This window comes from Arvicanthis niloticus, chromosome 5 (genome assembly GCF_011762505.2).
Source record: "Arvicanthis niloticus isolate mArvNil1 chromosome 5, mArvNil1.pat.X, whole genome shotgun sequence".
Classification (NCBI taxonomy): Eukaryota; Metazoa; Chordata; class Mammalia; order Rodentia; family Muridae; genus Arvicanthis; species Arvicanthis niloticus.
The window spans coordinates 68,603,716-68,628,196 of record NC_047662.1 but is presented as its reverse complement, the minus strand read 5'-3'; the positions used below and the strand labels follow the sequence as shown (position 1 = coordinate 68,628,196).

The window sequence follows — 24,481 nt, the reverse complement described above, 5'->3', positions numbered from 1 at the left end:
TTTAAAATTCTCTGGCCCCCTCAGTATTTACACACACACACACACACACACACACACACACACACACACACACACACTGGCTATATGCTTCATTTCTGCTTTGGTTAGTATACTGGAATACTGGTAAGACAATTACATCTTATTATACATTTTCACTGAGCTATTTATTGATTGAATTTTTCTGTTCTTTGGGGAGTTACTGGGCAAGATTTTTAATGCTGTGTGTTGGCTTTTTGGAAAGTTGGGGGATAAAAAAAAGACATAAAACTTAGCCATTCTTCTGCCTCTGATGTTAAAAATGTTTTCTACAGGTTGTAGCTGTTGTCAGCAGGACAACATTTAACTTAGTAACCTAATATGGGTATGCTCAGCTGAGGCAGAACTTTCACATCAGTTTCTTAACTTCAGGGTTGGGAAGCTTTTGCTGCTCTTTTTGTCTGTGACATACGGTACAAGGGTTGGCTTTGCTACGGTCCACCTGCCAGTCGAGTTTAAAGTTTCCGAGGCTCGGAGGAACACAATGACTTGGATGAGACAGCCTAAAAGGAAAGGACACTGCTGCAGCAACCGGGAAGCCCTTTGAAACCCAGCTAAGCTAACCGTGTCTTTTTCTTTATATATTTTTTAATGCGTCTATACCGAATACACCCACGACGAACCCACTTCTTTCATTGATCAGAGATTTTTTTTTTTTTTCTGACGGTCCAAGATAGTCTGATCCTTGGCGACATATGGCTGGAAAATGAAACGACCCGGGAGTGTGGCCACATCGTTATTCTGTGTGGTGTAATACCAGATGGGCACCGTGAACGGCGCAGGGATGTGAATGGACAGTTTGAAATGAGAATTTTCCTCCCTCGAGCAGGTTCCATTTCCCTCTTGGGTCTCTCGGTATAACGTACTAGCTTTTGCCCTTCTTCTCTGCAGTATCAATTAACTCAACTTGGCGGTGGAGTGGCCAGAAAGGAAGGAATGAAGGGATCCGGCTAATCTTGCTGGCTGCGGAGCGGCAGAGCCTGAAACTGCGGCCCGGTGCAGATCTGCAGACTGCGCCCGGGGCATGGAGCGCACGGGCGACCGCGGGGACCCAGACCCGGCCCGGGGAGCCCAGCGCTGAGCTCCAGAGCCCGCCAGGCCGCCGCCTCCGCGCGCCCTCTGCCTTTACTGTCAGTGTCGCCCCTCGCAAAGAGTCATGGAAGACGGCCCGCTGCCAGACCTCAGAGACATCGAGCTGAAGCTGGGGCGCAAAGTGCCCGAGAGCCTAGCGCGCTCGCTGCGCGGGGAGGAGCCGGCGCCCCGGGAAGGGGCTGCGGACCCCAGCGGGGTTGGTGGGAGCTGCAGCAGCAGCAGTAGCTGCAGCAGCTTCGCGCCCTCCGTGTCCTCCTCGTCTTCATCCTCCCCTGCCTCTGGCTCTCCACGACGTAGTCACCCCAGCGCCCTGGAGAGGTTAGAGACCAAACTGCACATCCTCAGGCAGGAGATGGTGAGTGTGATGCGTCAGTGGCGACCTGGGGACCCGGGGCCTGGAATCCTAGAGGGTGGCGTGGGAGCTGGGGAGAAACCCGGGAGGAGGTGAGCGGGAGCGCGCCTCTGGACTCGGCTACTGCTAAGCTTGAACCCTGAGGACTTTGCTCGGTCACCGGGTGCCCTGGCAGCTCCGTGGCTCCACTCTACTTTGTGATAGTGCTACTCACTGCGCAGCGCCCTGCAGTTGCCAGCCGCGGATTTTCCCGCACTAGCCTGGGGAAGGCCCGCAGTTACTGCGCGGCTCTGGGCCTGCTGTGAGCGGTTTATGTTTTGCCTTGGTTCAAAGGGTTATTTAGTCCAACGCACTTAACGCAGAAATGCCTCCCAGCTGGCCGGGAGGTGGCGCGGTGAGGTCCTTTGCAGCCTGCCTCGGTAGTTTGCTCTCCTCCACCCTCCCCTTGTTGCACCAGCTGCAGCTGTCCCAAGGCCACTGTTGAGTAGATTCGCCACAGCTGGTTCTGAAAACAATGGCTCCTTGCCCTTGATGTGCCTGTGAAAGGCTTGTTTCACTGTTTTGATCCTGGAGAGCAGGTGACCCCGAGCCCAGGGATTTGCTAATGACTGCCTCCCACCCTTTCCTCTAATCCTCAGTCAGCACTTGTTTTCTCTACCGTTTCTGTGAACCTCGGATTAGGACAATGGGTCAAGTAGGTCTAAGACTCGTTATTCCAGATGTCCTTAGACTAAGACATTCATTCATTTGCCTTGAGCTCTTGGGCAGGTCTTGGCCTCTACAGATCTCAGTTTGTGATCTTTACAATGATGAGCTGATTGGAGGAAATTATCTCTTTCTAAGCCTTTTTGAAGCAAATGGCCAAAAACCACTAGCATTTTCTGTGAACTTGGAGAGGAAAATTTCAACAGTGGCCCTCAGTCTCCCAGGGGGTTTGTGAGAAGGGCTTCCTACAAAAGTAGTCTGTGGAGTTCACATCTAAGTTTCCTTCCATTCTTATTTTCTGTGATAGGGAGACCCCAGTGATAAATTCCAAGCAAAAAAAGACAGTCTTCAGAGACCATGACCTATTAAAACACTATAGAATATCATTCTATAAGACCCTCAGTAGATCTCCAAACCTGGTCTGCTTGAGGACTTCATGTCTTCAGTACTTGCTTACCACTTGAAAATGTTTCAGCTATTTCTACATGTAACTGAATATGTATACATGGATATATATATATATATATATATATATATATATATATAGTGCATTGCACATTATTTTTATTACTATTCATATTTCACTGCCTAAACACACATATACAAGTTATACATATTAATCACTCCAAATATTTATTACATAGTTACCATATCTTAGTCAGCAATGGGCTTTGAAATATGAAATAAAATCAATAAAAGAGGTAAGATTGCTTAGATGCTAAGCATCTCAAACATCTTCCAAGTTCAGAGTCGCTACTGGTCTAGGCAGTGGTTCTCAACCTGTGGGTCTAGACCCCATCGGACATCACATATCAGCTATCCTGTATATGTATCACATATTTACGTTAAAATTAATAATAGTAACAGTGGTACAGTTATGAAGTAGCAATGAAATAATTTTATGGTTTAGGGTCACCACAACATGAGGTTCGATGTGTTAGAAAGGTTGAGAACTATTGTCCTCAAAGGATGTAAAGATGCTAAGTCTGATGACCTGAGTTTGATACCCAGGATTCCTATAGGGAATCAGCTCCCACTAGTTGCTCTCTGACCTCCACACAAGCACCATAATGTCACGTGCATGTGCATGTACATCTCACAAAGTAAATACATGAATGTAAAGAAAAAAACTTTTCAATCAATGAATTTGTCCATTAAGAGCTTTCAAATCTCTTACTCTTATTTGACTTTTATTTGTAGTATTGAATTCTGTAGGATAAGGAAAACTGGTCATTTTCAACTAAGAATATCTACCAGACATTGATTTTTTTCTAATGAAACTTTCCAAGTTGATAAAAAAAAATCTTTCAGCTATATCTTCCTATTTATGATGATAATGATGTATCAGTTTTTCTAAAAAATTATTTTTATTCAGCACGTATGAATGGTTTCTTTGAATGAATGTTTGTACACTGCATTCATACCTAGTATCCTCAAAGGCCAGAAAACAGTTTTGTATACACCAGAGCTGGAATTACAGACAGTTGTGAGCTACCATTATGGCTGTTAGAATGGAACATGGGTCCTTTGAAAGAGCAACAAGTGCTTATATAACTGCCTACCTATCTTTCCAGCACTCTGGTATTAACTTTTAAAAATACAAATGGACAATAGCAACAAATTAATGAATCTTCACTGGATTTTCTGTGTGAGTTCTCAATGTCTGTAGACTAAGAAAAATGGATGCCATGACTGATGGTTTGGGATAAAGTCTGTGTTCTAATACAAGTCTCCATTGCGTAAATCTTATAAACACTGGCTTTATTTAGAAGGCAGAGGAGGTATATTGATTTTAGCTATGCATGGGTGCATGCATGCAGGCACATGTGTAGGTTGATATCATGTCTTTTTCCATCAGTCTCTTATATATTGATGCATCGATTGTCCATCTGTTTAGTCTAGCTAGCCAGCTTTTTCACTGGATGACAGGAATGCATTTGCTGTTTGTGTGGATGCTAGGGATCCTAACTCTGGTCCTCAGCCTGTGAGGTAAGCACATTTCCCACTGAACATCCCTTCAGCCCCCTGTTATCTCCTTTTACGCTTCCTTGGATAACATCTTTTATCCTTGACTGTAAATGTTGTAGTCATTGCTCTTAGAAATCTAGAAGGTTGTTTGTAAGGCAGAAAGATGGGTAAAGACATTGAAGTGGGGTAAGTAGCTCTTCCTGGCCAAACTCCTTAATGTTGAACCCCTTCTTAACAATACACATAGTGCCATGTGTAAGGAAACTATTGATAAAGACACTTGCAAGCATAGGTAAAATCTAAATAATTTCAGGCACAAAATATGCAAATGGTTCTGATTTTGAATTTAGAGATTAGGAAATTTAACAATACAAGAGAGAAATGTGGAATTACATGTGAAATTTAGTATGAAACTGGAGGTAGGTTTTGGGCCTCTGATACAAAATTTACCCAAGAAGCCTGTGAGCAGTGGCAGCACTTGGGAGGCAGAAGCAGGCAGACTTCTGTGAGTCCCAGGACAGCCAGGCCTACTCAGTGAGACCTTGTCATAAAACAAAACAAAACAAAACAAAATATATAGATGTTAAAACATAATCTGTCCAATAGTATTTGTTTATACTTCTCAGCTCATTTTAATGTGTATCATTTATACCTAAGATTAGACTACATGAAAGGAGGTATCTTCATTCACACTTGAAAAGAAACCTTTTGTCCTGGAATCCATGGAGATGGGTTGAGAATGGAGGGTAAGGCTACATATTTATTTAGTGAACAAAATTATCATTGGAACTTATGGCACCTGCTTTTATGTACTGTACTTCCCCCCTCCCCACTGATCTATATTTTAGAAACTTCTTTTAAAAATATAGTTTAGCTCTTGTAAATCTGTGATATCTTAGTACCTCCTAAATGATAAGAAACTCACAGAGCAAGCCTTTGGGATCTGTGGCAGGGGTTATTGTGAATGTGGATTCATTTATCAGTTGGTATTTGTGTGTGTGTGTGTGTGTGCGCGCGCGCTTTGACCTTAGGGAACAAGAACAAAATGTCTTCCTTTAAAAAACGTCATTATTGGGGTTCTCGTAATGGCTCTATGTGTAAAGACATTCACGCCAAGCCTGGCAACCTGAATTGGAGTTTGTAACCTACATGTGAAAGTTGGTAACTATACCTAACAGTTGTCCTATGGTCTACACACACACACACACACACACACACACACACACACACACCATGATACATGCCATTACCCTCATACACACATACAACAATAAGTATTATTATTTAAGTCAGTTTTGAGAGACTTTCTTTAGAGCTTTCTTCCCCACATTATATACAAATATTCATTTTAAATAATTTTCTTAAAATAAGGATTTCATTGGTTGTTATATATGACTATATTTTACAATCTCATAATATCAGAAACGTTTCAGTAAGTACAGATAAGTTCCATCAAATTTTGTTTCAATATTTAGTAATCTAGTTTAAAACATAATCTTTATGAGTTATTCAAAAGGTTGTTGAACTATGTCAAAATATTTGGACCATACTTCCAGCTTGAGAATGAAAATCATTTTCATAGAATTACCCTGTGGCAAATTTGAAATGAAGAAGATAAGAGAGGCAATCAGCAGACCATAGGAGATTGAAATTATAAGGGATCTGATGCACAGTCCTGATGTTACCTTTCTAGACTCATATTAGTTAGAAAATCAAAGTCAGCTGTGGACTAGGAGAGGCACTGACTGTGGAAGTGACCATGTGTATCCCAGTCAGGGCTGTCTCAGGAGGAGACCTTTTACAATCTTAAGGTAGGCTGGGGCCATTGTGAAAGCTGACATGAAAACACTGTGTCCTGATTTCCATATTTGGATCCATAGTTTTCAGATTTCAGTATCTGTGAGCATAGAAATCTGAAATTAGTGACTTAGACTTTCTGACTACAACATCTCACATACTGCAACTGATTGTCAATGTTTGTCTTTAATGAAGTTTTCAGAGCAATGCCTTGGACTACACACAAATACACATGGTAGAAAACTGGGTTCCAGAGTTTCAGCAGTTAAGAGCACTTGCTATTTCTGCAGAGAGCCCTGGTTCAGTTCCCTGTACCCACATACATACATGAAGGCAAAACACTTAAACGCATAAAATAAGTAAATCTAAATTTTTTGAAAGAAAAAAATCATAAGTGATACTAGAACAGAAATTAAGATGTTTATAAAATCTTGAAAATAGATTTCTGCTTGACTTTTGTGGATACTTTGCTTACTGATATTTTTTCTATGCCCCTCCCTATTTTAAATGGTTTCTTAATTTTTGTAATTAAAAAAAAAAAAAACTTTAAAATTCCCTTAAAAGCACGTTTTACTTTCATTGGCTTCACACTTGGCTTTGGGTACACTTCAATGTAGGCAAGGAGATTTTTATTACTTGGTTGCCTCTAGGTAGAAGCTGGGAAGTGGAGGCATTTTCCTTAATGAGGTCTCAAGATGGTTGAAAAGATAAGATGGGAATATAATTTGGCCAGAGAATGATTACAAGCCAACATGTCAGCGAGCACCAGATGCTACATTTGAGCTGGGGAGCCTCAAATGAGCCTCAAATTTGAGCCGGGGAGCTGTGGATGTGACTCATAAGGATAAGCCCTCCTGACTCACAAGGTGACCATGGCAATCATGCAAATTAAGGGTTTGACCCAGGGATAAAGACATGGAGAACAGCTATTTCCCAGCAGTAACTGCTTCTGTCCTTTTGCCCATGTAACGTTAGTATTCTTAGGTAATAAGTAAATCTTTATGAGACATACTTTCATAATGAATGGCTCTTGGATTGCCAGCAGCCCTAATGTCACTTTGCTAGAAGCTCATTGACAGTAAACACATAACATGGAAACTATCATACTTCCACAAACTAATGTCCAAGAACACATGTGTCAGAGAAAGACATAGGACAACTCAGGAATCAGTTTCCTACCATTTTAGCCCTGGGATTTAACTCAGGATATCAAGCCTGCTAAGCCATGTTGCTGACCTAATAACCTAACTTACTTCCTTCCTTCCTTCCTTCCTTCCTTCCTTCCTTCCTTCCTTCCTTCTTTCCCTTTTTTTTTTTTAAAGACAGGGTCTCACTGCACAATCCTGGCTGGCCTCAAATTCACAGGTGGTTCAAGTTAAAGGAATGTGCCACCACACCTATCCTAAGAACATTTTTCTGGAAGTAAAGAATTTCCTTTCATGCAGGTTTCATAACAGAAGCATGCTGCATTGTTTAAAAAAAAAAAAGACTACAAGTTGTTTGAGAATTTTACGCTTAGAATGTTCATCTTGTGCTGGCATAAAAATATACCTTCTATCTTTCCACTGACATGAGAGATGTATTGAAAAGATGTTTTTCTGCATTGAGACTTTAGTTTCTAAGGCACAACTATGGAGTTAAGGTTCACGTGAAAGTCTTTGGAAATCCTGACCATCTGTTAGTGTGAAATGGAATCACTAGGTCTCCTGGACCCACTCGAACTGAAATTACAGAGAGTTGTGAGCCTGCATGTAGGTTATAAGAACAAAACCTCTAAAAGAACAGTAAGTGCTCTTGCCAGCTGAGCTGTCTACCAGCCCCTTGTTTTTATTCATTCAGTCCTAGACTTTTACCACTCAAGTGGTAGCCCTTTGTTTTGCCAGAAAGATCTTTGGAAGGGACTCATAAATTCAGGCAGGGTCTAGGAAGGTGGCACAATGCATAAAGTGTTTTCTGAGCACCTCTGAGGACCTGAATTTAAAGCCTCTGCAGTAAAACCTGTACCACCAGCATGGGGTTGGGAAGAGAGAGGAGGATCCATATAGCTTCCTGACCCCAGAGGCCCATAGTCTAGCTGAGTTAGTGAGCTCCACATTCTGTGCAGGACCCTGTCCCCAAAATTTGCTGAAGGCCAGTAGAAAAAGAATCACTCAACACTGATCATTGATCTCTGCCCCCCCCCCCACATATATCACAGAGAAAGAGGAGGAAAGGGGAGGAGGAGAGGGAGAGAGAGAAGATGAGCGTAAACTGGAGCTCCAGATGAATCTATAACAAGTTTTGATAACAATATGTAGAGATTTTTAGCTCAACAGTCTCTTCCTATCCAGCCTAACTGGTGTGCAACTGTCTGTGTAGACCAGGCTAGCCTTGAACTCACAGAGATTCACCAAACTTTGCCTCCAGAGAGCTGGGGTTAAAGGTATGTGCCATCATGCCCAGATATATTCATAATTCCTAGAAGCTCATGATGCAGGTGTTTTTCTGGGTTCAACCAATAGTCTTTTATGTTAACCATCTATCTACCTATCATCTGTTATACACACATAATGCTTCCAAGCATAGCTAGGGTGTTGTGATTATGTTTTGATATTAGAGACTAATAGCAATAAACTTTCAGATTTGTTTGCAAAGAGAAGATAGTAGCAATGTGCTGCATTGTATACTGGAAGAGATGGTCACTGAGGCTTTGCTGTGGGTGGGATGTGCGGAAAGTACCTTGTTAAGCTCGACACTATTGTTTTAAAGAGATAAAAGGTACTATCTACATGACCTATTCATTCTGGCCTTGCCAGTACTGTAGAAGTGTTTCCAAAAGAAATAATCATAGATTTGTGTGAAAGTCTACTTTTTTCTGTATGTTTATCACTGTATGTCATTACTAAAAGTCCAACAGAACTGAGAAATAGTTCGGTCTGTAAAATGCTTGCCTCATGATCACAATGACCTGAGTTCAATCCTAAGAACCCATGTAAAAATACCTGGCATATAACATGTGAGTGAAATCTCAGACCTGGGAAAAAAAGAAACAGGGGATCCCTGGGCTCCTTGGCTTGCCAGTTTAGCTTACTTTACCATTTCCTGGACGACGAGAAGCCTCGTGTTAAAGGAAGCATGTGACTCATGCGCATACTCATGCATCTACCTACACACAAACACATACATCATATATACACTCATCAAATTTTGAGCCATCATTATTAATCTGCTTCATCCCCCATACTTCAATGGTCATCCTTTAGAAACCTAGGAAATCATAAGCCACCACATATCAAGCTATACACAATAATTGCATACCAATGGGTAATGGAATCTCCATTTTCCATTGTTGTACATGGAAAAAGATGGAAACATTTTCTCAGATGTTGATGTTATTGATATTAATGCTATTAATATAGTCTATTTATGGACTAGAGAAACTAATTGTATATACATGTTATATTAGTCAGGGTTTTCTAGAGAAACAGAACCAGTAGAATAAATATTCACTATATTAGTTTACTTTCTGTTTTTGTAAAAAGATACAGTGATTAAAAGCAATTTAGGGAAGAAAGGTGTTGTTGCTTCACATAGTTATAATCCATCATGAAGAGAAGTCACAGAAGGAACTCAAGGCAGGAACTGAACCAGAGGCCATGGAGAAGCATTGCTTATTGGCTTGCCCTCCATGGCTTGATTAGCTTTTTTATATATAAAACTCAGAACCACCTACCCAAGGCTGGAATTACCTATAGAGCGCTGGGCCCTCTCACATCAATCCTTAATCAAGAAAGTGCTCTTGGGCTTATAGGCTGTTCTGATGGAAGCAACTCCTCAGTTGAAATCTCTTCTTCCCAGATGACTACAGGTTGTGTCATACTGACAAGAGACAAACAAACTTAGCAAATTGAACCTTTGTCATCCTGACAAACACATCAGCATTGAATCTGAATTTTTCTTTTTTGTTTACTCTCAAGATATGATATTAATATCACAGTATAAACAAACCATAAGTATAATTTAAAAGTCCCGCAAACTTTAAAAAATTCAAACACTTTTAAAAAATTCAGTTTTTTAAAAAATGTCCAAAATCTCTCAACTGTGGGCTCCTATATACTTTTACTACTACTAGTAATAATAATAATAATAATAATAATAATAATAATAATAATAAATTAAATACTTCTTTCTCCAAGAGACAGCTACAAACAAATGAAAGCAAGCCAAAAGTCCAAAAGTATAACTGTGCCATATCTGGTCAAAGAAGGCAACGGTGGAGTTGGTAAGTGTTCTGAGGCGGTGGCAAAACATTCTCCTCAGCTATTCAGGATAGCCTAAATATTGCCAGCAAGAGTAGTTGAGAAAAGGCATAAATAAGCCTTGTCAAGACCAGATGATTACAAATAATTAAGGATACAGAAACTCTTCTTTTCAGGATTGTGCATGACTCATAGGCTATAGTCAGAACCTACACTTTAGTCTTCTGCCTCTACAATGAGACCGTAACTTGCATTGTAGAGATAACACACATGAGGCCCTCAGTCTAACTTGGTTTTATCATTTAGATCTGTGGTGTTAGTCACACTGAAAAACTTAATGAATTATAGATACAGACTAAACGAACAGAAATCTTTCTATAGTAAAATACTGTTATTGTTTAAAAGACATTCATGAGCCAGCCTCTGGTAAAAGGTTTCCATGGAGTGAAAGTCTGACAAAATTATGCAGATGTCGAATTGTTTGCCATTCCTGATGTGGCAGCATTAGATCCTGTATCCCAATGTGGTTAGTGACTCACTCCTTTTTCTCCTACAATATAGTCAGTTCTAGGACATATCTGTGACTATTCGATTTGATGCCTGTGTCTCCCAACGGCCTAGCCATTTCCTTAGAGCTAATTGTGAGTTAAAGCATACCTCAGTCTGTTTCCAGCTTTCATGTTTGGAGTGTGCCAGCAGCACTTTTCCAGAGAAGAACAAAGAACGCAGGCCCACCAGCCAAACCCAGGCCTTTGGAACTAGGCTCTTGATTGGAGTCAGCAACATCTTCTTGCTCTCTGTGATTGTGGTAATAGACAGGGGAAAAAAAAAAAAGATAAGACATCTATTTTCTACTCGCTTTGAAAGAGTGTTGGGGAATTTGTTCCTGGTTATAGGTCCCACTCGGTCTTTGGATACAGCCTATCACAATAACCATGGGGCTAGGAATGTTGACAGGGCACAGCCTGAAAGGGGGTGCTCTTCTTTGCCCTGCACAGAGAGCACACACATCAACTTCGCCATCCTCTCCTGCTCTGTAATAAGATTTTGAGGTTTGAGGGTAAAGAAACAACAGAGACACAAAAAAGGTTAGATTTCTTGTTGTTTAGTACACATAGAGAAAGAAAGATGCCTGGTGCAATTTGGATGTTCTCTTTGGGATCATAATATTTATTGGTAGGAGTTTCGATGAATCAATCTATTTGTAGATGTGTGTATTCATTTGAAACTATATTAATTAGAAAGATTTAAAATGGCCATCACATAATCTAGTGATGCAACTAAACCAGTGACTGTCTATTTCTATCTGGATATTTTTGTCTGTACACAGCTGTGTGAATACTTCCTTTACCAAAGGCATCAGGCTTTGCCTTCTGAGAAGTACCACTGCATGGAATTTTCCTGACTATAATCAGTCTTTCTAATTCAAATCCTCTACAGGAAAAATTCTAAATATGTGGCAGACATTTAAAACTCATTTGTTTTGAAATATATTAGACTTTTATTATAGGTTGGGTAAAAAACCAGGGTCCAAGTCGTAACACACACACACACACACACTCTCTCTCTCTCTCTCTCTCTCTCTCTCTCTCTCTCTCTCTCTCTCTCTCCCCACAAATGATTCTTAAATCTCTAAAGACTGCAAGTATGATATTGCTATGCTGCTGTGCTTCTCAGGAACTTAATGAGAACTTCCCCAAGGCAGACATTCTGGGGAGGAGGTGTCTTATTTCCTCTCCTGTGTATATAGTTGTACAATAATGAAACAATTACGAACATATCTCATTTTTTCCCCATGAAATTCAGGTTTGTCCTTAGACGTTTTTGTGACAGAGCACTAAGCCTACCAGAGACCAGAGATCAATCAGCACCTCTCCCACAGGGGTCAAATATCAGAGATCATGTATATCAGATATTTATATTATGATTCACAACAGTAGCAAAATGAAGTCTCTTTTGAGATGTGTGTATGGTCCATATTCATAGCTCTCAAAGTACTTTCCTCTGTGTCTCCTTCATCATTCCCCAGGTTATACAGTTGTAATCAGATAATGTAATTATCTAATTAGTGCAACATGTGTGGCCTGTATCTCAGTACTCTGGTTATAGCATATATCTGGCATATAGGAATTGTGTCTATAGATGGCCATTTGCCTGGTACTCTAGCTGCCGGTTAAGGAGGAAGTGAAACAAGTAAGACTACACTCTCTCCATGCGTGACATTACATGTGGCTTGTAAAATTCAGTCTCACTTGGAGGATTACATTTAATAATAATAACAATATGTACACACACATATACATACATATATGTAGTATATATGGAGAGTCTCTCTCTCTCTCTCTCTCTCTCTGTGTGTGTGTGTGTATGAGAGAGAAAGAGAGAGAGAGAGAGAGAATAAACTTGAAAACTCTCCACTTAATTTTTTTTTTTTAATTTGGCTACAATAAGTGTTTACCAAAGGCTGTGGTCCTAAAAATTCCAGGCAATCAAATAGAATTTTATCCTTTATAGTTCGTCTTCATAACTGCATTATTTCATTTTTAAGATTTGCCTTTTGTGTATGCCATGTAGTAACTGGAATTTTTATCAATTATCCCTTATTTGGAAATTTCTAAAACTTAGCTTGGAAATGTCCATAGTAAATATGTGAGGGAGAGTCTGTATAATTAATCCATTTATGGTCTTTATGTATTGGATATTCCAGTAGAGAAAGTGGACAAGAATACAGGGAGTCTTATTTTAATAGACACTGGACTTAATACTAACTCAGATTGAAGTTGTATTACTAGGACTCAAACTAGGGGAAAAAAATTTAGTAATGGATCTTCAAATTTCCAGAGCTCTGCCTCATCCCCTGTCCTTCAATGGTCATCCTTTAGAAACCTAGGAAACCATAAGCCACCACATATCAACCTATACACAATAATCACATATCAAAAGGGAATGGAATCTCCACTCTCCACTGCTGTGCATGGAGCAAGATGGAAATTTTTCTCAGATGTCTGCACTGATTAAGGTTCCTGTTATGAGTATTGGATATGGTCATTATATGGCACCAACGTCTTCATTGGCACCAGAAATCAAATGAACCAATGGGATTATCAGCTGTGCTGTAACTCTTACTCATAAACGTTTATCATTAGTTACTTCTCCCGGGAGCAATAGCTAATACTCACACTGCTGATTTGGAAATGAAGGTACAGAAATGGAGGGAATTCACACTGATAAAGACAGGCCAGCTTTCCTACTTCCAAAACTGGTTGTTCCAGGTGTCAGGGCTTGGCCAATATAAATAGAGGAAATTCATTTCCATTTACACTGAAATTCCAAAAGTCCAGCATCACTACTGGGAATGTTCTGGAGTTTCACCACATGAAGTGCTGGGTCATGTTTGTTTGCATTCAGTCTGGAGACAAATGGACTCCATTTGGATTTCACCCAGTTCTTACAGAGGAATGTACTATTATGATTATCTTTTTAAACCATTGACTTGGTTTTGATGTAGTGAGAGGAAGCAACTTGAAAAATCTTATGCTTCTTAATTACTCTTATGTGTAGCGTATTTGGTGCCACTTAAATGTACCAACTCTTCCAAGAACAAAGAAAAGACAGTTTGAAAGTCAGATTGATTCATACTCTTGAAAATCAGTCCAACAAGATTCTATTTGCCTGCTCTGTGACCTTCTACATGAGTTAGTTTTGTCACAGTTAGGTATTTGTGTGTTTCAGTTAAGTACTATTCATACAATCCATAGTAAATATTCATATTTCCAAATCCTCACTTCTTGTTGGACCAGACACGAATGCAAACTTACTCACACACCATTGACCACTCTAAGTAAGTTCCCTAGATGGGGCTTACATCTCTCTCAGGAAATATTTCAGCAGAAGGCATTAAGTAAACAGAACATACATTTTTTAGTTATCAGCAATATTGATTCCTATGATAAACTCTACTCAGGGTACAGATAACCCTGGAGACATGGGTTTCAGGTTACTTACAATGAATCAGGTAATAAGGCATGGGTTATTATTAAATAATTTAGTTTCTGTGGTATTAAAATTTTTTGTCAGATCTCTAAGGTATTTTTAATAAAGCATATGTTTTTATTGTTTTTATAAAGTTATTATTTCATAACAGTTTATCTGATGCTGGGCTCGGGAGATATACATTAGCAACTTAACTCCCAATTGGAGCCCCAATTCCATTCCTCAGACCCTTCAGCAGGCTCACTTGCCTTTGCCTGTCTCTTGCCTCCTTTTCAACCTTAGCTCCCACATTACATGTAGTAATTCTGACTTATCACGGGGGTCAAGCAATTAGTTACATTTTGTTTAATGTTGGTTTTGATTTTGTTCCTTTGTGGATCTCTCAGTAGATAATACATTCTCTCATACCTAGAACCATATCTAATTTACCCAGCTTTAGAATTTAGGAGAGTATAGGAATTCAGCATTGGAGGAACAGATTAATATAAGGTAGTTAATTTGTAAGAATGCCCCTTTGAGGAGGCCTGTGATTGTTTAAATAGCTTCAGCAAATGAGACATAGTGAGAAGTATTGATTAACTGTGAAACCTTAATGAAAATGATTGAGACAGATGGATGACTGTGTGTTCAGAGTTAGTGAAAATGAGATTAATAAAAAAGGTTGAATATTCCTTAATAAGAGAATGCTAAACTACATTTTACATAAGTTTGAGAATGGCTGAATAATCAATAAGGACCAACTAAAGTTGCTATTTTAGGGAAGTTATAGAATGCAGGCAGGGGTGCTTTTGCATGCTTGCTCTCTTTTTTTGTATTTCTTTTCATCAGAGATAAAGTTTCCATGTGTTTTATATCAGTATCTTTAATAGGCATACTTTTTAACTAGCCATAAACAAGAAAACACTGTTGATTACTGAGGAATGAAATGTTGAGTAAAGTAAAACATGACAGCGTATTTTTGGAACAAGAGTAGAAACAAGGCCATTAAACTTGTATATGATATAAATACTTCAAAAACTATTTGTCTTCTTCCTATTGACTGGAATCCCACTTTTATATGGTTTTGTGGCTTTTATAATACAAACTTGATAAATTAAAGTTGCCTTTTTTCTATAGAAAAAAGTAAATATTTCAATCATCCTGATGACACAGATACATAATTCTCCACTCTTAGGAGGCACAAAAGTCCAATCACACTGTGCATACTGCATTATTTTATTGAGGGCATTTTCATTCATCTGGGTGTTTTCTTCTGCAGTTGGTTTCACTGTAGAAGACAGGCTTTGCCACTTCTATCCTTACCTTTATGGGAGCCCAGTTCTTTGCTTGATACTGTTTTTACAGTTTTTTCCATGTAACTGTCATAAAAATAATTATTTATTTTTATGTGTGTGAGTGTTTTGCCTGCATGTTTGTCTTGCATGCCTGGCAGGCACAGACATCAAGAGGGTATTGCGATGACCTGGAGATGGAGTTACAGATGGTTGTGGGCCACCCTGTGTGCTGGGAATTGAACCTGGATTCTCTGGAAGAAACAGCCAGTACTCTTAAGCTACGAGCCATCTCTCTGATCTCTCTATGTGACTGTCTTAAACATCATTTGTATTATCTGAAAATTTATCTTTTGTGTGCGCAGCCCTTTAATATTATATGTCTAACTCATTTCTTAGATTTCAATTTTCATTGAATACTTTATACGTTCATGTTATGTTCGAATAATTCTTAGCCCAAGGAATAAATGTAATTGTCATTTTGAAAATTCCTCTGGAGGTTTCTTTTGTCACATTGAATCTTTTTTTTTTTTTTTTTTTCTGTAAAAGAGCACAGCACGTTGCAATTTGAAGAAAGTAGCTACCAGTTAGGGATGTTATTAAGTGTAGGTAAAAGGACATACATTGAGTATTAGTTATAGTATATGACACGAAAGCTGTTGAAAGATTACTCACTTTTGTCTGTACTGTTATTATTTGGATATATCCCTGTCAGTATGAAAGCTACCTTGAAAATTAAAAAATTTCTCTATGAAATTATAGAGCAAAACCAACAGGGAAAGAACACAGCGCTCCTCTGCCTCTGCAGTGCATGGCTGGCAGAACGTTCTCCTCTGCCATCAGCTGAAGCTCTACTGAAGGGAACTTCGCCTCTTGGCAGAACTCAGAACATCACTGCAGGTCTTCCTTTATCCTGCTTCCAGAGCAGTGGACTCTGATAACTGCAAAAATCAGCCCAGGAAGCCGATCCTGCAGATACTGGAAGAAAAAAAAAAGTAGCAATGGGAATCAGTCTGATGCTGAACAGAAGCGGTGTAGGCAAATCATTAAGAGACAAGTTCCACATTCAGTTTGTAATCATGATCCGGAACCAGGGAAAAGACACTGACCACAGAAGCCAGGTGGTTTCCCTGATGTCGGAGGAGTCTCAGTGCAATACAGATTAGATTTTGAAGCTGTGTCTGCCACCACTTTAATTGCCATAAAAGCATCTCATATTCTCCTGAGTGACTGTGTGAAAGATGAGCTTTGGTTGAACATAGTCTTTTCCTTCATGTGTTCAAATATAGGAGAAGCACAGAGGTTTTGTTTTAACATGGGGGATTCTATAAAGGTTTAAGAGGTTTTTTTTTGTTTTTGTTTTGTTTTGTTGTTAGGTTTTATTGCTGTTGTTGTTGCTTTAAGTTTGACCTAGCAGGGAGAAATCAAATCAGTATAACAAAACTTCACTTAAAATTTTTATACCCAAGAGAAAGTATATAATTTGATGTCATGGCTAAGGATGTTATCAAAAATGCTACCCAACAGGATCCAGGCATTCATTTTCACTGTGTAGGCACCATTTGTTCCCTTGTAATCAGCTGTGGAACCACCTCCAAGTAATGGTGGAATTTCCCTTACTCCAGAACAATAATGTAACGTTACTTCTCTGGGCTGATCTCTACCTGAGGGTGTCTCAGCACTGTCATAGTTGAGTCGGAGTTTTATGCATTACTCTTTTCTTTGTCTGCATTATAAATTGCAAATCAAACATTTCAGGTCACATTAGGTCAGGCGATCACATGAGCAAGAATCATACATACACTTGGACTTGGGAGCTGATGTCTGGACGTGTCCTGATAAATTCATTATGTACCATCTGCTCAAATAATTCTTGCCACCAACTGTCATATTCTGCAGCATAGCAAGTTCTTATCTACAGTCTCTAATGTTTGTTTATGAATTTTTCGATCTGGATAAGACTGATGTTGTGTCATGAAACACACTAGCAAACTGCAAGTCCTACTGTTTTGAAGGACACATAAGAACTGTGGGAAAATTTGGAGCCTATTAAGCCAGCCTCACTTGAATGGCATCTGCTTCACTCATTTTTACCTTTTTTGATATAAATTGAGGAAAGCGAATCATTCTGTTCGAAGCAGCTCTTTAAAATGTGTTGACCCATCTGTTACCATATGTCAGGCATCTGCTTTTATCATCCTCATCTGTGGTCCTGCAAAACTAGAGGCAATGAATTAACATCAGATATATGCTAATTTGCAAGACATTGAATTTGGCAGCAGCAATTTTCAGAATTAGCAATATTAGAGGCTAAGAATAGAAAACACAAGTATGTTTGTATTCTCAGCCACCTTTTTTTGAGTCAGTAATTGTAAAGCCTTTGTCAGTCCCCTTTGTATCATTAAACTGTGAGGAGTGAACCAGTCCTACTTGTTTATTTATTTATTTATTTATTTCCTTACTTATTTAGCGAGCCGTACTTGAATTTCTCTTTAAAACAAGCATGGCATCATATATAACAGGATAGAATCAAGAGTATTCTATGCCCAAGCTGTAAAGTTTCTTCTTTTGGGGAAAATATTGCTTTATCCAATATTAAGGTATCAACTGGATATATTGGAAGATGTTAAGAAACCTTGTCAGTGTATCATCAATCCTGAGTTTGTACGTTTCATAAAATACAGTATTCTACCTCCACCACTAACTCTGGTTTCTTTATCACTATCTACACTATTTATGCTTATCTGTCCGCCATCTTTTCGTTGGTACACTGAAGCAGTCACTTGGGAATTTATCAACCAAGTTTAAACACACAAGCCTAGGGAGTAGTAGAGTGTCATAATAGTAGAGAGTACCAGATGTTTTAGACTTAAGTGTTATAAATGAAAATTATAGTCCATTAAGTAATATGGATTGGCTATATTTTTTGTCTTCTTCCCCTCCTCCCTTCCTCTCTCTTTCCTTCCCTTTCCCCTTTCTTTTTTGTTTCCTCTTTCTTATTTGTGAGGAATTGTCTCACAGTGTAGCCTTGCTGGCATGGATCTCTACGTATACCAGGCTGGCCTCAAACTCTTAGAGTCCCACCTGCTTCTGTCTGCCAAGTGCTGAGATTAAAAGTGCTGGTGCCTAGCTGATTGGACACATTTGTGGTAAAATATTTAAAGTCTGATTTCCTAGCAAATTCCTCATATGCCATATTGAATTATTAACCATAGCTAATATATATATATATATATATATATATATATATATATATATATATATGGGCTATGGTATATATATACCATATATATATATCCATATATATATATATATCCATATATATATATATATCCATATATATATATATATCCATATATATATATATATATATATATATATATATATATATGATCTGTGGGCTAATGGATTCCACATATCTGCACCTTAGTAATTTGACCTATTTGAAAATCAAAGAATGCAGCTATATTCTGTTGCATACAGGCTGCATACAAATATATCATGCAGTTCCAGTGTAAAGAAAGTCTTAAGTAACCTGTCCAACAGACAGAAATGCAAGAGCTACTTCATGGAAGAATGGGATTCTAATCTGTCCTCTGAAGTCAAAACTAGGCTTGTTTGTTTTAATAAAATATCAAGCTTGTCTGAGGGTTTGTTTTACCCTGCCTACATTTGAAAACTCATAAGGTTTAGAAATAATATTGATGATGATGATGATGATGATGATGATGATAGCAAATCATGGAATCTAAAAGTAAAAAAAAATCTATTGTCCTTTACAGAGTTTAGATTTCAAGGAAGTGTTTATGTAAACTCCTACAAAATGTGGAAAGCATGCCCTAGTAAAGTTATTGGACTATTTAATACATTAGTGATTTCCAACGTTAAGTAATGTCTGTAAGAGTCTCTGTCCTGTCAAGTCTAAACAGAAAATAAAACCTCTTATTTTAGTTAATTTCCAGGCATAAAGTTAATTGTGATTTCCGAGACATAAAGCAACAGAACATTTTAGAGCTTTTGCATTTTGATAAAGATCATAATCGTTATCTTTAGTACCATAATATTTTTCTAGTGAGTTGCTTAAGTAGAAAATGTAGTCTCTTAATTATACTTATTACATAGCCATCCCCGTAGGCCCATTCAACCAAAAACTTTGACCCAATGCATGAGCTGTAACGGCTGTGCTCCTTGGAAAAGCTTCACATTAGCCTGTGACTTTAAATGTCTGAGAATATTGAGAACCTTACTGGTAGGAATGGGTGGGGCTTCCCAAGCACTCTGTGCCCCCCATGGTCTCTAAAAGAGCACCAGCATAGATATTCCTTTCTGTTTACCCCAAAAGATAATGTGCCCCTAAAGTGAGCACTGATCGCTTTTTTTAACAAAAGGATTTCTGTATCTGTTTCATTTGACTATTTAAGGGGGGCCCCTGTGTTTCATAAAATGGCAGTATAATACAACAGGAGGGAGCACATCAGCAGGCCGGCCAAAGCTGTTCCCTTGAGGAATCACCACCGTGTGACAGGCCTAGAGAAAAGGAAGTTTATTGGGGGAAAGGAAGGGGACCTGGAAAAGGTGTAGAGGCAGAAAAAGGAAGGGGTCAGAGAAGGACAAAAAGAGAGAGTAGAGAGGAGGAGAACAGGCTGGCTGGGAATTCATGGGGAAGAGCGTAAGAGCAGAGAAGAGGGAGAGAGAGGAAGAGTGGTGAAAACGGGAGAAGAGTCGAGAGAAAGACATAGACACACAAACACACACACACACACACAGAGAGAGACAGAGAGAAAGACAGAGAGGCAGAGAGACAGAGAGAGACAGACAGAGAGAGTTGGGGTAGCCAATCTTTCTTATACACCTGGCTCCCAGCTGGCAGGTGGCTTCTCTAGCTGTGCTAGGTAGCTGTTGGACAGAGCCTAGCTGACTTGTCTGTAAGCCAACAAAGCTACTTTAAGAGGAAATCTTATTCTTACCTTTTTATCTGAAACTAGCTCTTGCTGTTTGTAGTGTTCAGGCAGTCCTCAGAGGAACGTATCTAACCTGAAGCTACTAAGTAGGTGGGGGTTATCGGCGTATACAACCATGCTCAGCAAGTACCTTTCAAAAATTAAAACATGCTGTGTGTTTGGAAATTTTAAAATAGGGAGCAATGCGTTTTACTGCATTTAATTCATGTGACTATTTCCTTTGTGTCCATTTTCCTTTGTGTTCATGTTTTTAAACATGCCCCTCAAAGGACATGTTCCTCAAAGGATAAATAACTCAAAACCCAAGAGGAAGAACCTACTGAAGACCAGCTACACAGTTTATGGGGAGGAACTGGAGGTCAGAATAAGAATTTGGTGTCAGGATTCTGGGCCTTTCAGTGACATCCTCAAAAAGCACTTCCTCCTGGTTTCAAAACTGACTGAGAAAAGGGGACCCATCTGTTTGTGCTTCACAAGTGCAAATTAAGCCTCTATTCCCATCTCCATTGCTCCAGAGAGAACCTGTCACTTTGAACTCAGAGGATGAGGTAATTACATGCAGTCTAGAGAACTGCATTTGAGGATCCAGTGCTCAGTCTATAGAGACATGATTAAATCAACCAGGTTGGAAATTCTTAGAGCTGGTTCTTACATGACCAGTTTCCTCTGACATCCTTTGCTAGTGTTATTGGTGCGTTCTTGCCCACGAGACGAGAAAGAATGGGCTTGAGATGCCCAGGCAGCTGTGCACAGTGAAACACAATTTCCAAGGAAGCTCACTTAGCAGCTTGCAGCCCAGCAGAGTCAAATCCCTGATCAAGAAATATGTAGGAAAATGAGTTTCTCCCTGTAATCTGCTGTCCTTGCCTTTCCCACCTCTACAACACACTGCCATGGTACACCACCACCATGGTACACCACCTCCATGGTACACCACCTCCATGGTACACCACTGCCATGGTAACCACCTCCATGGTACACCACCTCCATGGTACACCACCGCCATGGTACACCACCTCCATGGTACACCACCTCCATGGTAACCACCTCCATGGTACACCACCTCCATGGTACACCACCTCCATGGTACATCACCTCCATGGTAACCACCTCCATGGTACACCACCTCCATGGTACATCACCTCCATGGTAACCACCTCCATGGTACACCACCGCCATGGTACACTACCTCCATGGTACACCATTGCTGCGACATACCCCTGCCTTCTGTTTCCAATTCCTTTTAGCCACACTCTCCATTCTAGCTCTTCTAGTTGCACTGTCAGCATTAAGCACCTATAGATCTTTTCATCTCTAGGCAAGTGGTTATTTTTCTCATTCTCAACTCACATGATTACCATACTGCATGGCTTCTTTCCCCAACAACAGTGAGTCTCCTACTCTCTGCATATTGTTGCATGCTGTGTCCTCTGCTCTTCCTCTTTCACCTATTTCTTTGGTGTAGGTTGCCATCAGTGTCCTACACTGGGATCAGTGGGTAGGATGAACACATGCTCAGGAGCACAGGTCCACTTTGTCACCTGTCTGTTAGTGACTGTCATCGGTGTTTCTGCTTCTTTCATATAAAGAGTTCAATACCTCAGAAAATTGTTATCTACAAATTAGAGAAAGGATTGTAGGAGCTGAAAGGGTTTGCAACCCCATAGGAAGAACATCAACCAACCAGACCGTCTTCCACACCCCCACACCCCACCCCAGAGCTCCCAGGGACTAACCACCAACCAAAGAGTACACATAGAGGGACCCATGGTTCCAACTGCATATGTAGCAGAGGATGGTCTTGTTGGGCATCAATGGGAGGAGAGGCCCTTGGTTCTGTGAAGGCTTGATGCCCCAGTGTAGGGGAGACAGGAGTGGGTGGGTGGAGGGAACACCCTCATAGAAGCAGGGGGAGGGGCTAAGGGATAGGGGGTATCCAGTGACATGGTAGAGAGAGGGGAAACCGGGAAAGGGGATAACATGAAATGTAAATAAATAAAATATCCAATTAAAAAAAACCCAGCTTTCCCCCAATGCAGTTTCTTTAAGAATCAGTGGCAGATCATTCCAATCATTATGGAGCAAGTGGAGCAAGTGTCCTTCCTTCCTTTTTTTCCTTCCTTCCTTTTTTTTTTTTTTTTTTTTTTTTGAAAACTCTACAGTGGTCATGTACTTCTAACAAGGTTTTTTTGAAAGCTATGTCATTTGAGGGTTGAAGAAAATTTTATGAATGATTTTCATTATTCTCACCTCTCAAGTGGGACAACAAGAGCACATGAGAAGACGAGGTAATCAGTCGAACTTATGCTACTAGTGGTAACTAAACTAACATCAAGGTTATGTCCTCTCAGGGAGGCCCTTAGCTGCAGTATCAATAGATGTTTGCCTTACAGGGAATCTTAGCAGTAAATAAAGAGCAAAACACCTATCACCTCTGTTTTAAATCTATTTCCATATTATTTATGCTGTAAATGGATCTTATTTATGCTGTAAATGGATCTGTCTATACATCCATATTATAGTAGTGATTTTCTAGGGAGTTTTTGCCCAACTCTATCCCATTTACCTCTTGAGTAAATGGCACAGAGACATCGGATTTTATTAGTGAGCTGCTGGCACTATGCTGGGCAGGTTCTCAACTATTCTAACCTGACTAGTCTATTAATAAGCAGATAAGTGCACTATTACTTGCCAACCGAGTCTTGATCTACATGCTTGCTTCTTCTGCTTTATCTATACTGCACAAAACTACCTGTGTCTGAGTCTCCTAAGATTCCTGTCAGTGACTATCAGCTGATACCACCAAAGAATCTACTTCTTCAAAAGAGGCAAAGAACAGTAAACACAGACACAAAACAAGCTTTTGCTGAGAACTTAATACAGCTCAGTGATTGCAGCCATTAGAATGGAAAGGGTGGATGAAGGAAGACTCTAAGAGCCAGCGTTCCAATGACCTAGAAGAAAAGTTCTCCAGGAAGTATCTTGTCCTCCTCCTCTTTCTCCCCTGCCCCCTTTTAATTCCTTGCAGCTGGGAGTTAGAAAACTCAGTTCGCTCATCTAGCTCTCTTGTTATTTGTAAATATTTTTGTTGGCTCCCAGCATGACTGTTCCGTGGCTTCTGTCTAGCTTTGTTCATGGAGGCCATTCGCCTAGAGCTCTTGCAAGACAAGATGGGCTACAAAAGACATTTTTAAATTCTACTCCCTGAATTAAGGCTTCTATTTAGAAGGGAAAGTCAGGAGGATTCTTGGAGTAGATTTAATTATTTGATTAAAACACTGCCACGCGTACTTAAAAACAACAAATAGCTATAGTTTGAAGTTAGGACACTTTAAAAATAAAGTTATGTCTATTTTTAATTTGATGTGTATGCGTGTTCTGCCTGTATATGTGTAAATGTAGCACATGTATGCCTGGTGATTATGAAGGTCAAAAGAAGATAGCCTGGAGATACAGATGATTGTGGGCTGCAATGTAGGTGCTGGGAATAGAACTTAGGCCCTGTGGAAGAGCAACTAGTATTCTTAACCACTGAGCCATCCCTCCAACCCCCTCAGTCTTTTGAAAGTATTTATTATTATTATTTACTATATATGTGTGCATGTGTGTGTATGTATGTATGCATATGTACACATACATATATGCTTTTATGTGGCCTCTGGGGATTGAACTCAGGACAGATCTTGTGTAGCAAGGGACTTTACCCACTAATCTATCTTGCTAGTCCTGCATGTCATAATTTTATTAGTGAGTGGTAAGAGATTTCTCAGTTAAGTCCACAACCACCTACAGGACTTGAAACCTCAGTTCCATGGTCTTGGGCACAGGACAATTGAAAACACAGGCCACCAATTTCAAAGAGTTATTTTCTTCCTTAGTGGAAAACACATGTTTTATGTTTATTAGCAAATTGACAAGCAGACAATAGAGAAGAACTGACAATATCCTCTATTACCTCTGAGAGTTCCCAAACAGATTTCTGTCTCCCACAGGGACCATCAAGACATCTCATCATGAAACCAGATTGCCAGGGTGCCCCCAAAGTTTTATAGAGAGTGTGAGACTTTT

The 24,481-nt window shown here is 39.7% G+C and overlaps 1 protein-coding gene across 1 annotated transcript in view; it reads left to right on the top strand.

Annotated features, from left to right (window-relative positions):
• The first annotated feature begins 522 nt into the window (after positions 1 to 522).
• The window catches only part of Lurap1l (leucine rich adaptor protein 1 like), a 37,333-nt gene continuing 13,374 nt past the window's right edge, over positions 523 to 24,481 (top strand). Inside the window, exon 1 of the mRNA XM_034504148.2 lies at positions 523 to 1,483. Within this exon, the coding sequence (XP_034360039.1) occupies positions 1,193 to 1,483 (291 nt within the window). The 5' untranslated portion in view covers positions 523 to 1,192. The remainder of the gene's footprint in view (positions 1,484 to 24,481) is intronic.